General features: G+C 43.4%; 1 protein-coding gene and 1 long non-coding RNA gene across 8 annotated transcripts in view; one reads left to right on the top strand and one right to left on the bottom strand.

Moving 5' to 3' along the window:
- LOC115587666 (mitogen-activated protein kinase kinase kinase kinase 4-like) overlaps positions 1-16,845 on the bottom strand; it is a 104,406-nt gene continuing 87,561 nt past the window's right edge. For 3 of the 7 annotated variants that reach the window (XM_030427592.1, XM_030427594.1, XM_030427593.1), the window contains 13 exons: positions 16,690-16,787; positions 15,713-15,891; positions 15,428-15,545; positions 14,171-14,512; positions 12,999-13,113; positions 11,925-12,092; positions 11,479-11,622; positions 9,044-9,178; positions 6,066-6,166; positions 5,533-5,682; positions 5,093-5,252; positions 4,399-4,538; positions 1-3,417 (listed from right to left, as the gene is read on the bottom strand). In XM_030427592.1, coding sequence (XP_030283452.1) covers positions 3,334-3,417; positions 4,399-4,538; positions 5,093-5,252; positions 5,533-5,682; positions 6,066-6,166; positions 9,044-9,178; positions 11,479-11,622; positions 11,925-12,092; positions 12,999-13,113; positions 14,171-14,512; positions 15,428-15,545; positions 15,713-15,891; positions 16,690-16,787 — 1,934 coding nt within the window. In that variant the 3' untranslated portion in view covers positions 1-3,333. The remainder of the gene's footprint in view (positions 3,418-4,398; positions 4,539-5,092; positions 5,253-5,532; positions 5,683-6,065; positions 6,167-9,043; positions 9,179-11,478; positions 11,623-11,924; positions 12,093-12,998; positions 13,114-14,170; positions 14,513-15,427; positions 15,546-15,712; positions 15,892-16,689; positions 16,788-16,845) is intronic. The other 4 variants (XM_030427597.1, XM_030427598.1, XM_030427596.1 and 1 more) reach the window with 2 other exon arrangements.
- On the top strand, positions 13,249-16,694 carry LOC115587667 (uncharacterized). The gene is made up of 3 exons (XR_003985120.1): positions 13,249-13,617; positions 14,901-15,912; positions 16,023-16,694. It is a non-coding gene; the product is annotated as an uncharacterized LOC115587667 (long non-coding RNA).

Raw genomic sequence — 16,845 nt, forward strand, 5'->3', positions numbered from 1 at the left:
TTAAAATTACTTTTAAAGTTTATTCAAAGAAAAAAAAAGAAAAGAAAAACCTTCAGGAAAACACATGACTTCCTGCCATACACAGAAAGGACATAAGTTAGAGTAGCATGGCAGAAACAGCAGAGGGAAAACACGTCGCCTCACGTCCAAGCCTGCAGGGAACGTAACTGCAATGTTTCCACGTTAAAGCAGCGCTATGCGAATACCTGAAATGAACAACACGTGTGTTCTTTATTGTTTTGTAAGTAGGTTATCCAGCGGGGGGAGGGGGAGATGACAAAAAAGGAAATATCCAATAAAAACTGGGCTCAAAATGAAAAAAAAAACCAAAAAAACAAAGAAAACAATTAAAGGAACCAAGACGCATATGCATTAAACATAAATACCATGATGCACATTAGTGTAACAAAACATTGCCTCTGTAAACATTGTCTCCACCTAAGGTGAGCGTAACAATATTAAACCACCGCAGTCGCATATTTACGTGTACATAGACTTACAGAAACAGAAACTATTGTTAAGCTTCTCGACTAGCTCTAAAACTTAAGAATACACAATGCTTCAAGTGATTTTTTTTCTTCAAAAACAATTTCAAAGTAGTGGTTTTCATAACGATAGGTTTACACGTTTTAAATGCTGCCCTCACGGCACTTTTTCCAATGTGAGTCGGCGAGCGACAGCTTTTTCTCATCAGATACAGACTTGCATCTCATCCTTTTTTAGCCCATTAAGAATATTAATTATCACCACAATTGTTTGATTAAGTCAATACAGCCACTCATCAAGGCCTTAATGCAATGAGACACACACACAGGGTACTACTGCACACACAGACCTCAGACGACAGCTTTGGGGTCCAAACGTCTTTTCTGTACGAGGGGAAGGAAAAAACGTTTCTGACAGAAACTGTTACTGAGTGACCCACAGTAACTGTGCACATGTCAGAACACTGCTCGTGCGTTATTATCGTCAGGGGAAACCCCCGCCCGGGTCGACTGGTTTTGTGACCTGATCAGGACATGAACTGAAAACACAAAGTTGGACTCTCCTTTGCCCCCTCTGTCAGTGAACAACGTGCAGTCTCTCAGAGTCGCTGTGGAAATGGAGGAAAGTCCAGCTCGGCAGACGCCGGCCTGAAGATCGATGCTGCAGTCTGCTGCTCAGTCTTTCACATATACAGACAACTTAAATAATAGCTGGAGCAGGAAGTGAGGGGGGGGGGGGCACAAAATGGAGAAAATTCTACTTTCCAGAAAAAAGTGGGTTCCCGAGTGAAGAAAAGTTCTGCTCCGTGTTGCCCGTTTTATGACACTTCATCACAGTAACACTGAAATTGAGAGTCTGAGGGTTGAATTGAAGGTTTGCGTCCTCATTAGATGTCAAACAGGGGCTGACGCATGCAAACACAACTCGCAGCATCTCAGAAAACCCTCCTCAGCTCTGACACACTCAGGTTTTCTCCCACACAGATTTTCACAGCTGTGGAAAAGGTTGTAAAACAAATACAGACCCCCCCCCCCGGAAAATATCTACACCTGACGTAGAGGCTCCGCTGCTGCAGCTTTCAATTGTCTTAACTGGAAATAGAACATCTAAGATTGATCACTTGTGACAAGATACAAAGCAAAAACATCATCTCATGCCTTGGACCACCACACAGTAATATGTCTTTCTACATTCTTGACACTTAGTGCGTTGCATTCGTACAAATGGCAAATGAAAAACGAAGTGATCTGAAAGAAGGAAAACGGAGGACAGAAAACTGCCCTCCAGAGAAAAACTTTGCTCTGCTGAAACAAACCTGCTGACCGCGCGTTTACCTCTCCGCGACGAAAAATCCGATTCGTCGACGCCACTCAACTCTCCGGCTGCACAAGCACACACACATACTGAACTCTCTCCTCTACTTTATCGCACCGTTAGGATCTCTTGTTTTTTTTCATTCTATATCTCACTATTCACAAGCTCTCGGGTTGAGAGACATCGACTGACAGCCCCAACCAGAGATGAGTTTTAGGGCCGTCATGTTTGACCGGTGCTGGAAAAACACTGACCACTGATCTGGAAGATTAAATGAACTTTTATTGTACATACACACCTTTATATCATTGTATTTTTTGGACCACACCCACGTCACTTTCTTCTTAGACAAACACATCTTGCACTTCTGTGGGTTCAGAGTAAAATCAAGCAAACAGCGGACTGTGGGTGGATGTGCGTAAATCTTAAAAAACAAGGTAAAAGACATGTTTTACTCCACATAGTTACACTTATCTTCAAGGAATAATCATGATAATAATAATAATAATAGCGATAATTCAAAAAATACTATTCTGATATCCATCTGCTTTGACGTCTCTCTCTCTCTCTCTCTCTCTCTTTGTCATCCCCTTTTTTAAAGCACCTGTCCGAACAACACAATACTTCAACGACACACATACACACACGCACACGCACACGCACACGCACACACACACACACACCCCCTCCTGTCGAGTCCCATCAGTTAGACTTACAGTAGAACCTCAAACATTAGGCCCCTCTCGCCTGCTCTTCACCGTGCCGAGCCCCACTTGGGGTTTTACAATTTATCCCCGGCCGACAAACTCGACCTCTGACCAGCATGTCAGCAGTAATTGGACCAAACAGAAGTACATTTACACACACTACTGTAGCATTAATACGACAGACTCCCACCCCACCGGCCCCATGAAACGCTCATAAGGAAGGGCGGAGGGCAGGAACGTGGGGCAGAGGGGGAACTCTCGTAGAGAGGCAGACCTGCAGAAGGTAGTAGCAGTAGTAGATAAGAGTGGTAGCAGTACTAGTAGTTAGAAGACCTCAAGCTTACTGACCAGCCCAGGAGAACGGAAATGATGCAGAGGTACAAAATCTATCCCATCGCAATCTGATGAGCACCAAGAAAAAAAAAAATGGAGAGGGAAACAGAAAGTCGTTCGCCCCCCTTTTCTTAAATTCACATTTAATTTATTCCTACTTTCTTTCATATATTAATTAACCTTTAATTTCATTTTGTGTGCGAGTCATCACTTCTGGTATTTCAGTGGCCAGCGACTCTGTGACTTGACCGGTAGCGTTGCAGGCGGCCCCCCGGGCCACGACGCCGCGGGGCTGCGGCTCCGGAGGAAAGGTGAAGTCAATGTTGTCGACCGCTTCAAAAGGGCTGGTTGGTTGGTTGTTTTTGTTCTATTTTGGTTGTCCCGAGTGCTGACAAGACATCGACGGTGGGTTCTGAGATCCAGTGTTAGTGAGGGTGAGGGACAATGAGGAGGATGAGGAGAAGGAGGAGGAAGAGGGCAGCTGTGTGGACCTCTACCAGCTGAGCAGGTTGCTTCGGCCCAGAGTCATAAAGTAGACCTGGCTGGAGCCTCCGGACCGAACAGAGGCAAAGAATACCTGGAGAGGAGACAGACAGACGGGGATTTTACTGCTTGTTACAGTCACACTCACACTCTCTTTTCATGTGCAGTTTGAATTTCAACACAAGAAGCCTTGAAAGAGAACAGCAGCCGGCCATCGTCTCCATTTGAATGATTTTCAGATCAGGCTTTTTGTTACCAATCCAGACCCTGTTTCACTTCAATCAATTCATTCAAACCAGTTGATAAAAATGCATCTTTGAAACCGTTTTTTCAAAATGTCAAAAGTTTACTTTAAATTCACGATTAGACGAAAACACAGGCTGATTAAATGAAGTACTGTATGAAAAAACTGTATGTGCCTTTACTTCTTGTACTGCCCACTAAAAACCCACAGCTACTTTACTATTTTGAAGAGAACTGACTGGAATTGACTCAAGAAGCTGAACAACACTCATCAACAGATCAGTCAGCTAATGGACAAAGTTTTCCAAAAATCATTTCCAGCAAGTACAGTCAAGGAACCACAGAGAGGGCGAGAAGAGAGAAGAGAAACTAGAGCAGTTTCACGCTCCACAGCTGAGTGACCAGCTGAGTGACCAGCTGAACCAGCAGAGCCCGAGGCAACACAAAGTGACTTCGGAAGACCTCGGGGAGTTTTACCGGCAGCAACATCCGAAGTGTTTGATGCTCTGTGTGGAAAACACTGAGTGTTGCTATGTGATGGTTGTTAAGCCTCACAATAACACAAATTGATCACGTTAAACGAAAAAGGAGCAGCAGGCGGCAGCGTGATCTTAAAATAAGTTTAAACTAGATAAATCTCTTCTTGAGTTGTGGATAGTTTAAACTTTTGATGTAAGACTGTTGCTTTCTGTTAACAGCTAACGGCTGGCTGCAAGATCGGATTAGCAAGAATCCCAGTCTCAGGTTTAATCATTCAGTACTAACTGGTGACTGACTTATCCTACAGATCAGATCAGCGTGTGGTTGTTGAATGTCCACATGGAGGTCTCACCTTGTCATTTCTTTCACAGAGGAACTTGAGTCTCTGGGCTCTCTTGTGCATGAAGACGCCATCCAGATGTCCGGTTTCCACCGAACGGATCTCTATGGCCTTCTCTCCCCAACCCATGATCTGGTTGGAACGAATGTAGGCTGCAAAGAGAGATTAAAGTTAACAGATATACTAATGTTTCAAACACGTGTGTGTGTGTGTGTGTGTGTGTGTGTGTGTGTGTGCTTCCTCAGCAGCTACCAGACAAATGATCGATGGAAGTGACTTGTGTGGGTGAAACACAATAGCTGTGTGGGTGTTTAAGCATGTGTTGGATAATGATTAATCAATGATCAAAAAAATCATTTAGAAGTATTTGACCCATCGTGTTTGTATTAACAAACGACCTGCAAAGTTAAATAAGACGCTGCATAATGAAACCCTTAATAATATAAACAGTGAAATGTGAATTTAAGATTTAACTTCAAAACAAAAGAGTCTCGGCCATGAAGCTCAGGAAACAAGACAGAGGAAGTTTATCCTGAATCAAATTGACACTTTTTTTCCCGGGCCATTTTCTTCAGCAGGGGTCGCAGAGAAAGAAACCTGTGAGAATCGCTAATCCTGCGTTTGATTTTAATGATCGACAACTTGGAATCTAGAGGTGACACCCCTGACGGACAAAGTTCGCGGAGCTTCAGCCCGTGCGACTCACCCACTGAGGTTGGCATCTCCCCCCACTGCAGCACCACGTCCTTGGTGATACGTCCGTAAGTGTTGACGTAAACGCCCTCGTCCTCGTAGCACACCAGCAGCTCGATGCCGTCGGTGTTGGGCAGGATGATGATGGCGTGAGACTGGATGCTGGTCTGAATCTGCAGGGACACACATCACCGACATGGTGTCTGCTGATGACTGCCTTTCAGACCATTTTGTCTCCTGTGACCACACTTTATTATCACCTACACTAGTATGGACAATCTGAGGGATTTATTCAACTGCACCTTCGGCATCTATGATCAGCTACAGCAGCTGTGAGACTGAGAACCTGTGACCTTTTCAGATGGCTCAATTTATGACTCATAACCGGGATCTCAAATCACTGTGTAGTTTTCAAGTTTCAAAATTCAGGCTGAGAAATGAGTGTGTTCTTACGTGTGTGGGTAGGTAGATGTCGTAAACAGCGCCAGAGTCGACATCCACGGCGTGGAAGCCTGAACATGAGCCGTAGATGACCTTTAACCTCTGACCTTCCTCCACAGTCAGGTCGACCAGCAGCGGCTTGTGCACCAGGTCACCGAAAGACTGAAACACACAGGTCAGAAAAACTGGTTTTCACTCTCCGGTTCTGTCAGCCAGCAGAAGTCCGAGCATCAGATCAGTAAATATTTGGCTGGGCAGATTATCAATACTGACAGCCAGCTGTACAAACAGTGAATGACTCTGCAGCTAGAACACATAAATAAAACGGCTCTCCAAGAATTTAATCTGTGACCTACTTTAAATCCTGGCACCAGCGTTCATTCAAGATAATAATACAGCAAATAAACAAACACGCATACAAACATGACATTACACCCCACACACACACACACTCAAGACCAAGTTCACTGAACCAACTTAGATATTTCGTTTTGAATGTTGTTAGCATGCGTCGGCTAACAAGCTAAGCTGCTGGACTGACTCACCTTAAAGGCCATGAACTTGTGGTAGGGCTTGGGTGCCCAGGCGTAGACCTCCACTGAGTTCTTCAGAGCCAGAACCAAGAATTTGATCCTCTCGTATTTCACTGGAGAGCACAAATCGAAACAAAACATTAGAAGAACATGAAAGAGCATAACTGGCATCAGGGTGGGAGAGCAGCATCAGCTCCACACTTCAATCAGCCGCTGCTGTGGACTCATGAATCTCGAGAAGGGCAGATTACTTCCGTCATGTCTGAGACACTGCAGCTGTCAGACAACAGATTTCCTAGTGTGACTCTTTATCAATAAGACTGATTTACATTTGGAATAGCAGTAAAATCCCTTTAAACTGGTGCTTTACAATTGTCTTTCTTGATGCCATATTCAGTGCAGTTTACAAAAGAAAGTTAAAACTACGTTATAAAAGACAGTAAAGGCTTTCAGCTGCTCCCTGTCAGAGCTGCGATGATTAGTCGTTAAAAGAAAATAAGTTATTCAACTATTTTGATAATTGATTTATCATTTCAGTTATACTTCAGGTCAAACACTGTCTGGTTCCAGCTTCTTAAATCTGAGGATTTGCTGCTTTTCTTCCTCATTTATGATGATAAATGAACGCTTTTTGGGTATTTTCTTTCTATCACCTTAATGGACATACAATATTATTTCATAACTCTCTCAAACGTGGCTTGTGACCAGCAAAATCTTGTTCTATGGTATGAATGATCAATTTACTGTACATGTTTTTTTTTTTATTAATGTTAGTTTTCAGAAGGGTCCCTACATTGCACCTTTTTGAATAAAACATCTGTATGAGATTACTTTTAAGAATAATTTCACGGAAGAAGATATTCTTAGAGTTTTACGGTTCAGCTGCAGAGATTTACCTATTCTATAATATTTGAATTTACCATTTCCAATGTGTAGTAAAACTCAGCCAATGCCTATAGCTGGATGACCCTCACAGAAAAATGTGCAGAGTTGCAGAGTTGAGACATTTTGTCAGATTTTTTTACACATATCAAACATATCTTTGGAAAGTCCGGTACTTCCTGAAAGTGTCGGTTCAGTCTCTGCCAGCTGTGAGTCCAAAGACTTCAATCTGATATAACATCGATGGGGATGCATTAATAAAATGTTCGACAGGAAATAGACTTCACGACACACAGCTCTGATCAATTGAGAGGGGTTTCCAACAGGAAGTGCTGGTCTATGTGCAGTGGCACTGCCATAACCGAGGACATTCTGAGTTTTAGACAGGACGGGGTGGTTACATGTCCACTCCGACGTCCTTCCCGCTTCATTACTTAATCAAGGGCTTTCCTTCCATCGACATGCTCCGCTCGGAATATACACTCACTCCCTAACTCACGCTGAGTTTGCAATGTTTGAGTCCCCTGTTGGAATCTGGATGTGGCTGGTGTATGTCTTTTTTTTTTTTTTTTTTTTTAAAGTAATTTTTGGCCTTTCATGGCTTTATTGATAATTCAGCTGAAGACGTGACAGGAAACAGGGTGAGAGAGAGGGGGAGCGACACGCAGCAAAGGGACCCAGGCCGGGTGTCGAACCAAAGTCCGCTGCAGCGAGGACAAAGCCTCTGTACGTGGGACGCCCGCTCTACCAACTGAGCTAAACGGCGCCCCGGCTGGTTTATTTCTGACAGGAAACATGCACCCATCCATTAAGAAGAACGGATGGTTAGCATACCTGATACCTTTACTTTAGAGTGAAAGAGTTCACATTATTCAACAGCATAGTCAATCTGATCAATAAGAGATGAATGATACTCACATTTAGACTTTGCTCTCATAGATCCCACAACACCAAAGCATTACCTTTCAACAACCATTGCCAATTCTAACCCTAACATAAGATAATAATAATGTTTTCAACAATAAGTAAAAACCCTCTCCAGGTGTCTGACTTAACATCATTTCTTAGGAGTTTTTCTAGTGGGCGTTGTAATTACGAGAGGAGCAAAGGAGGAAGTCAGGTGACAAAGTCTGCATATGGAGGAGGCAGGGTGGATGAAGGCATCAGACACACCTAGACCTTACCCAAGGAGATGACTGTTCATGTCCCATGTAGAACCAGAAGTCAGCGTGGCCTAATTGTAAATGGTTAGTTACATTATGTAATGTAGCGTACTTTACTTGCATCCAACCAGTACGTACCATAACTGAGGAAATGTTTTATTTTCTAATGTTTTTGATGCTCGATTAATGCACAAATGTGATGACCCTCAGCCCGCTCCATAGTCTGGGAAGTCAGGAAGTGATGCAGCTGTTACGCTGTGGACGGCGAGCTGAAACAAACTTCCTTGAGCAGAAATGGATAAAGAAAATAGCCTTTTGAATGGCAAGCTCAGCTTCACAGCCGTACCAGATGGTTCTCTCCGCAAGAACAAAGCTGTTTACATTTACGTCCAGTCTCAAATACCATTTTTCTGGCCGAGCACACAGCTGCTGCAGAGAGGCTTCCTCCCCCTCTCAAAGGCAGATCACACAGGACCGTTTGCAAAGGAGACGCCTGGACAAATCTACATGAGACAACCTTTTCAACAGCTATAGCTAAATGAGTGGTTACAGCTTGCAAGCTAATTAATATTGTTTATTTAGCGGTGAAAAGTTGGACACTTCATTGTGTTAGTATCACTAAGGAGTGTTACATTCAGGTCAGTTTGCCCATCTGTTGTTGCTTGTTGGGCTTGAGTTTGCCATGGTCTGCTTTCAGCAGTACCTTTAAGGTTATTCTGGAGAATATTGTTTGTTATTGTGGATTGTTGCAATAATAATAAACATACATTTGTATATTTGTATTTGTAACCTGAAAAATATCCATTTAAGGTACATTTAGAGCTGATAAAACCGGTGCAATCAATTGTAAGTTAATTAAGAATAATCACGCGATTAATCACGATTAAATATGTTAACTGATTGACAGCCCTGATACAAACTGTAGGCTGTGAGAACGAAACCTACCAACTTTGTAGTGGACGGCGCCCTCCAGGTCTCCTACTGTGGTCCAACCCTGCTTCTTCTCCACCTCAGGGTCGTTGTGCAGGATCTTGTTCCTCAGCCAGGACAGGTAGTACACACGGAGCTTGTTCTTCTTACCTGTCGTTGATCGAGAAAGGTCAAATCAGGTCGAATCTACAGTATCTTCTACACCAACTTTTTTAAGAATGAGAAAAGAGGCACAAATAATTAATTTACAACAAAGATTCAACACCGTCAATGTTGTATTGTGAGCACGTCTGATCTACATATCGTCAGTGTGTGCAGACCCTGATGTTTCAGTCTCACAGTAAAGTTTGTGTTGCAGGACTTTGACAATTCAAAGAAACCCTGAAAACCACATATAATTTCATTCCAGAACGCGATGATTCTCAACTTTTAATTTTATAAACATCTGAGTGTTTGAATTCTCATCTTAACTGCTGCAATAATGAGCCCAGAACTAATGAATCACACGTCTTAGGAGATTCTTCAGAGGGATTTTTCTCCTCTTGATGTGTCTGCAGTGTTTTGCAACAGTGTGTGGGTCAAGATGGGACAAAACAGCATGCAGAGGAACAATGTGTGTCAGTGTGTGTGTGCACATACATGCAGACAGAACAACAATAAATGGCCAGAAGTTCCTCTTTTTTTACTATGTGCACTGGTCCAAATAATAAACGGGAAAAAGAGTTTTACTTTGTTAAGCTGGATTAGGATTAAAGTAGTTTGATATGATGATAAACACATTGTGTGAATGAATGGCTCTCAGTCGGTGATGCAGTCAGTAAAGCATTATTTGAGCTCCTTGCTGACACCACTCTATCCATATCATGCTAATGTCATTATATTCAAGACTTAAGTTTCTATTCAACTGTTGTTAAAAGGTGAAACAATACATTGCGGATATCTTTTAAGTCACAAAGCAAGCGGTTGCCATTTTAAAAGCTATGGCAATCTAAGGTTAAGATAAGGTAAGATGTGACAAGATGTACCGTTATCAATCCCCCGCAGGAGGAATTCAAATTAGCACGGCAGCAAAAGGGAGCAAACAGTGTGCAAACGGTACAAGTGGCAGCGTGAGGTCGGAATAGTTCGGTCTTGCTTGAATCAGAGTTGTTTGTCAGAAGTGTCAGTGCTCTGAACTAGCAGTATAGAATATGGCTTTTATTATCCATAACATGTCCTGGTACAGTATGACCAGTGTGCATCCCAGGTGAAATCCATTCCCGTATGAAAACACACTTCTTTTCATGAGAAGCACGCTGTAAGTGCCACTAAAATATCTGAAATAACGTCAGTAAATGACCTCCATAGTTTGAGCTTGAATGAACAGGACTGTGTTTAGTTAAAGACAGACATCCTCTGTACTGCTGAGAAGAACTGTTACATTGTAAACGTACTGGAAGGAAGCTTTAGCGGTTATGAAACGGGCTCTGACTTATCAGGGTTGGGTTAGTCATTAAATAATTTTTTTTTTTTTTATGATGCAGTGCTGAGGAAAGAAGCTGCTCTGTGGTCTGGTGCCATAGACAAGAGTTCATCTTATTTATGCATTCTTGGGTCCACATTTCGTGCAGCCGTTTATCCCAGAGGCAGCTTCCGACCATTACAGTCATGAGATATTACGCTGTGGACACACTATACGCCGATGACCATACATTTAGTGTGTGAGTAATCTGATTACATAAAATGAGACATGGCCAGGAAGTGGCTTGAATGGTTTTGTCAGCCCTTCAAATGGTGGTGTGGATACAACTTTCCATGACGCGTATCTTTACATGCCGGCAACGCAAAGGGATTTCACGGAAGGAAATCGTGCGTCGTTCTGCCGCGTTTCCTTCCATCATGGAAAGCTCAGGCATGTGTCAGCGTTACATATCGCACACACGCTACGTGAGCACACCAAACTGAGATTTACTCAACATCCGTTTAGCTCAAAATATCTGTTGTGACACTTACGACTGCACTGCCTCTGCCTGTGTGTGTGTGTCTGTGTGTGTGAGCGTGTGAGAGAAATTGAGAAAGAGGAGAAGTAAGAGCATGGATATACTTTCAATCTTAGAAGTCCCGTATATTCATGCAACAAAAGATGCACACAATTTCTCATTGAAGATGGGAAGAGCAAGTTTTGTTATGCGTTTGCGGGTGTAAAAGCCAGGAAGAGGAGATGAAACAAGACACACAAACACACACACACACACACACACACTTAAGTCAGTGTAATATGAGCTGACAAAGGAGAAGTGAAACAGCTCTTCAGTCTCATATTGATTCAAATAATATGGGATTCTTTATTCCAGTGGGGCTCATTTGACTGCATGGTGTTATAAAACGATCTTCATAATGTGTGTGTGTGTGTGTGTGTGTGTGTGTGTGTGTGTGTGTGCGTGTGTGCGTGTGTGCGTGTGTGCGTGTACCTGATATAGTAACCAGAACGTTGAGACCCTCCAGGACGTCCATCTGCTGGAAGCGTCGTCGGTTGATCAGAGGGTAAACTTTGCCCTGACCACTGCGATCCAGCAGCATCAGGCCACTCTCTGTTCCCACCAACAGGTTCACTCCTACACACAAACACACACATATACAAATAAACGTCAGTATATCCGGGCTTTGCTGCCACCAGCTGGTGAATACTTTTATAGTCACATGGCTTTAATGTTGAATATTGTCGAATATTGTGATTTGGACTTCAGAAATTTGTAGAATTATTAACAACAACTCAGGATAAAACAAGATTCATTTACTTAGTCTTTCATGAAGACATAAAAGAGGGTTAAAGCGAGCTTTGTAGCTTAAAGCAACAAACTGGTCTGTTGCCAGTTTAAGGAACTGTTAACTCAAAAAGACTGGACTTTGTTCTTACCCCAGAGAGCAGCACACAGGATCTCAGAGTTGAACCTCTTCTTGTATTTACGGATCTCTGGCGTGTCGCTCTGCGGGCGAGTGTTGACCGGGTTGACGTTGACCACGGAGCCCTTCCGAGATGGGTCGGCCCTCAGCGCCTCTGCCAGCCGGGCGTCGTTCGCGTAGCCTAAAAGGTCAAAGGGAAGGGCTTAGGTATAGGTGTAGGATGTAGAATTTACCGGGTAGGGTGGGGGTCAGTCAAATGGTCATGGCATTAGAAAGATTGATCTCTGTTGTTAATCTGAAGAATAAAAATGAGTCTTAAAAAAGTCTAAAAGTGAAAGATGAGGAAGTTGAGTCTGAATAACGAGCATAATTGGACCATTAATCAAAGAAATGATTCCAACAACTGATATACATCAAATCTAAAACAGGCTGACAGTTCCTTTAAGATACAACAGTACATTTCATTAGTGGGGAGACATGAGCTACAGTATGTAGCCTCAGAGTGTTTCTGCAGGCACGAACCATTCTTTTAATAGTTTCTGTGTCAGAACTGGACCTCTCTTCTCTCGGCCTCTATTAAACTGCCAGCTGGATTCAAGACAACTGTAGGAAATTCTAAACTCATCAAATCAGTGATTACATGCAGAGTGATCGGTCCAGTCTACTCTAGTCAAGGGGTCAGTGGCTGGCCAGCAGCTGCATCAGGTGAGGTAATGGCTCAGGCATTGCTTCAGGCCACAAAGATCTGGCTTTGATGATGGCCAGTCCTCTGAGGAATGGTGGGAACAGGAGGACTGCCCTGATAAGAAAGCTTTGTTTAGAAACTGTGGCAGCTAACGAGCTCGGCGAGTGCGAGTTTTTGGTTTGGTTCTGAACATTAGTGTTTGGATGTTTACCTCCGTTCCCTCCAGAGGAACCTGTCTGTATGTTTAGATTTCTTATGTTTCAGCTCAACACCATTCGAGCACCTTTGTAGTTTCTCAACATGAATTTTGATGAAAACTGCCTAAAACCCTTTGTGGTTGTGAGCCTTTTAGTATCATATATTACATCATATTCCCAGTAGCTGATGGAGGACAAGACTTACCAACATTGTTGAGGGCGCTGCCGGTGGATGGGGAGACTTGGAGGAGGCGCGGGTCGATGAACGGAGTGAAGGAGGAAGAAGACTTGTGTTTCTGCATGTTGTTACTAGATTGGCTCTACAGTGAGACAGAATAAGACTTAGTACTGACAGAATATCACAAACCTGAATGTGTTATTTTTGAAAGATCAAAGACATATCACAACATAAGATGCCTACTGATAGCAATTACTGTGAACAATTAACAGAACAATGCAGTCAAACAAGCAGGCAAACTGAAACGTTTCTGTATGTGTCGCATGCAAATACAATGGGGCTTACAATTGGAGGGAAAAATCATAAATACTGAGGAAAAAAGGCAAAAACAATGGTGGAGGGTAAAACATACTGTTGACAAAAAGAACAAAAGGGGAAACAAAAATGTTGTAAAAAAAAAAAAAAAGTATTTCCATGGGAAACGTACTTGCCGTTGTGCTCCTAACTGCCCCGTTTGCTACGCTCTATTTTCTTGGGAGTGTGAGAATATGACTCGTTTGACAACAAGGAAGAAAATGAGATTTAGATGTTTTGGAGGAATGCCTGAAAGCCTCAAGGGACCCTGAATTTAAACCAGAGCTTACAGGTCTGTGGTCATAATACATATGTAACACACTAAGAAATACTTCACTTGGAGTTTGTATTTTTGAACCAAAGTACTTTTAAAAAAGGACAATTAACTGGATGTTATTCACAGGGCAATAAAACTTTTAATAGCGAGTTCATAGAGGACAAAAACAATTAATGGTGGCGGGGTTATGTAGAGAAGGATCGCCAGTGTCAGTGGTGGCCAGCAGAGGTCGCCCTACCCAATCCAGCACAGAATATAGCGGCAGCAGAAGACATTATTATCATGGCCAGTCAGAAGATGGAACCAACAGCAGTATGTGGTTAAATAATTATATTTATCTACTGAAATGGGCTTTTTCTAAATTGGCTGCTGCTGTCTGGGAAGAGTGAACTCACAACATTTGTCGCCAACTTTAAAATCACATCCCCTCCAGGTGCTGAGCTGGTTTCTACTCTGCTGTGTTCCAAATTAAGGCAGGCCATGATAATTTTGACCAGGCCTCCCGTTCAAGATTACACAAGAAATGGCACCCCTAAGCAGAGCTCACTGTTGGGACTTGGGGACATACCTCAACGAGGATGCCGAGCTTGTCCAGGGGACTCTGAGGGGACATGGAGCAGGGGCTGGCAAGGCTGGAGGAGGAGGGGGAGTTGGATGCTGTGGAAGAGGGGGAGGAATGGTGGCTCTGCTGGATCAGGTCTGGGAGGTGGTGAATACGGCCAGCAAAGCCGTTCCTGTCCGCGTGCTGTGTGGGGTGATGGTGGTGGTGGTGATGATGATGGTGGGGACTGGGGGTGTGGTGGGTGAGGACCGGGCCCGAGCCAGGACTTGGGGCAAAGCCTGTAAGCAGGCCGGGGGTCGGGGGTTGGCCCGGGCCGGCGCTCGGACGCTTTCTGTTGTCACCTGCACTCTGGAAGTAGAAAGAGGGGTAGACAACTTTGGGTCTAGACGTGTTCCTGATGAGTTGAGGGGAAGGGAAGGTGTTAGCTAGAGCGAAGGGCACACTACAGTGGCTACTCTACAGGCGGAAAGAAAACTCTTGTTAGTAGTCAATTATGTGCTAAAATATTATGCCAAGCCATTTTGAACTATGTTGCTAATGAATTGATGAAATTACTTATTTAAAATCTAAGTGACCTAAATGGATTGAAACCGTCACAAAACCTGAGTAAATGTTTGGTAATATAATAAATAATAATAATAATAATATTCATACTTGTATTTCTGATGCGTCATAGAAAATGTTGACTTTCTTTGATATTTAAAAAACCCTCTGTTTTATTGCCTGTCTCTTTAAGGCCCCTTTCTGAAAAGCCCAGTCTGCTCTGATTGGTCAGCTCTCACAAGGCACCGCCCACTGTGTTACTGCATCAGGTCATCTGGTGTTTTTGCTGCCTTGCTCCTGCTGAAGGCAGTGACATCACAACCTCACCGAAGTCCTGATGGCTCATCCTAAGGCACAGTTTCTGAATACACGCCGTTTGCATTTCTCTGTGAACTGAATGTGTTGATACTTTCTCAGTGTTTATATTTCCAATAGACCTGCTTTATAATAAAAATGCAACGGAAACCTCACTTTCTACAATGTGAACCCTTGAGAGCTCTGAGGTGTAATACGCAACCCACGCTAAGCCTTTACACTTTGTAACACTGAGCTGCTCTCCGTCGGCCACAACGAATGAAAGAACAGAACACGATCAACAAAACATAAGAACAAAATGGAAAAACACTTGGGGTATGAATGAACAAAATACACAACAGAAAAACTATCGTATGTGGTAAATGATTGGCTCGCTTGTCTTGTTTTTTTCCTTCCGGCCAGTACCTGTCTGACGATCAGCGTGCTGTCTTTGCAGGGCGTCGAGCCTGCGTCGCTCTCGCCTTCATCGTGGACAATCATGGTTTTCACTGACTCGGTCTCTCCGTTACTCAGCCTGGATGAACTGCGGGGGAGAGGAAGAGCTATTCAACACAAACACATTCTGCTTTGGCTGCATTTACAAAATAATGATCATCCTCTACACTAGTAATAACACAAGAACATAATTTATTTTTCTACGTTACAGTGTCAATGCAAAGTATCAGACCAGGTATGGGGTTGTGTACGTACACAGCTCTGGAGTCCTCTGGGCCAGAGGTCGACTCCTCGCCTGCCTCCTGGTCTACCTCTTCATCGTCATCTTCATCTGTAGTGTCTGAATCCTCACTGGATGAGGAGTAATCGGTCACCTTATTTGGAGGGCGAACGTCATCTACTGCACGCAGCTCCTTGGCCAGTGCCGTCAGGTCCTAAAGGTCAGGAGGTGAAAGGTAAAACCTGGGTCAAAGCTTATTTTATCTCACCGGTTTCTAGTTTTCTCCCTGTGCTGGATTTTTTTGTCCGTTCTTCATCTGAGTCTTAAGCTAAGATCACGTCTTAGATTTTCAGGTAAGCATCCTTTGAAAAAAGTGAAGCAGGAAACGGAAAGCTGCCGGAGAGGAAGAGTGGTTATAGAGGTACGCCAGCCAATCAGAAGCCAGCGTGAGAGCAGCAAAGCCAGAGGTGAAGCGAGGAAAGAGATGACAGCGTTGTCAGATGGCGTACAGCTGATGCTCTTCAAGCTACTGTAGGTAAGGTTAGTGAATTAATTCTAATAATGAGACAATTATTAGAGCTGCAAAGATGAAAAATCATAGTTGATTAAATTCTTTATTGAAGTTAGAGAAGGCATGAGTTAAGATGGTTCCCACCCAGGCAGAAAGACCAGTGGAGAGAAAGCAAGCAATAAGTGCAGAAAATCCTTCAGCCAGTCAGCTCAGTCCAAAGACAAAAGAACCATTTCACAGAATTGTTTCACATCACTCATTGGATGGTGAGCAGACAACAAGACACAAGTGTAAGGAGCTGGTTGATTGGTTGATTATCATTCACACACGTAAAACACACAAATAAAGAGAGGAAAATCTATGAAGCCACGCCAAATCATCACGTGTTGTCCAGCTTTGAAACAAACCATACATGTCACTCTGCCTACACACAGAGCTCTAGATCTAGATCCATCTCAGCTAGTGAACTACGCTACCGGCTAGCTTTGCGTCAACTCTCACCGCTGGTCTGTTCGGCCTGACCAAGTCCTTCCTCTCCTCTGGTTTTTTCCCAGCATTCTCTGGCCGTTGGAGGGGCGAGCCCTCAGATTTGGAAGAGGCTGAAGGAGGTGGAGGTGAAAACATCAGTTGAATTATTATATAAGTGACGGGCACAAA

The sequence above is a fragment of the Sparus aurata genome, chromosome 9 (genome assembly GCF_900880675.1).
Source record: "Sparus aurata chromosome 9, fSpaAur1.1, whole genome shotgun sequence".
NCBI lineage: Eukaryota > Metazoa > Chordata > Actinopteri > Spariformes > Sparidae > Sparus > Sparus aurata.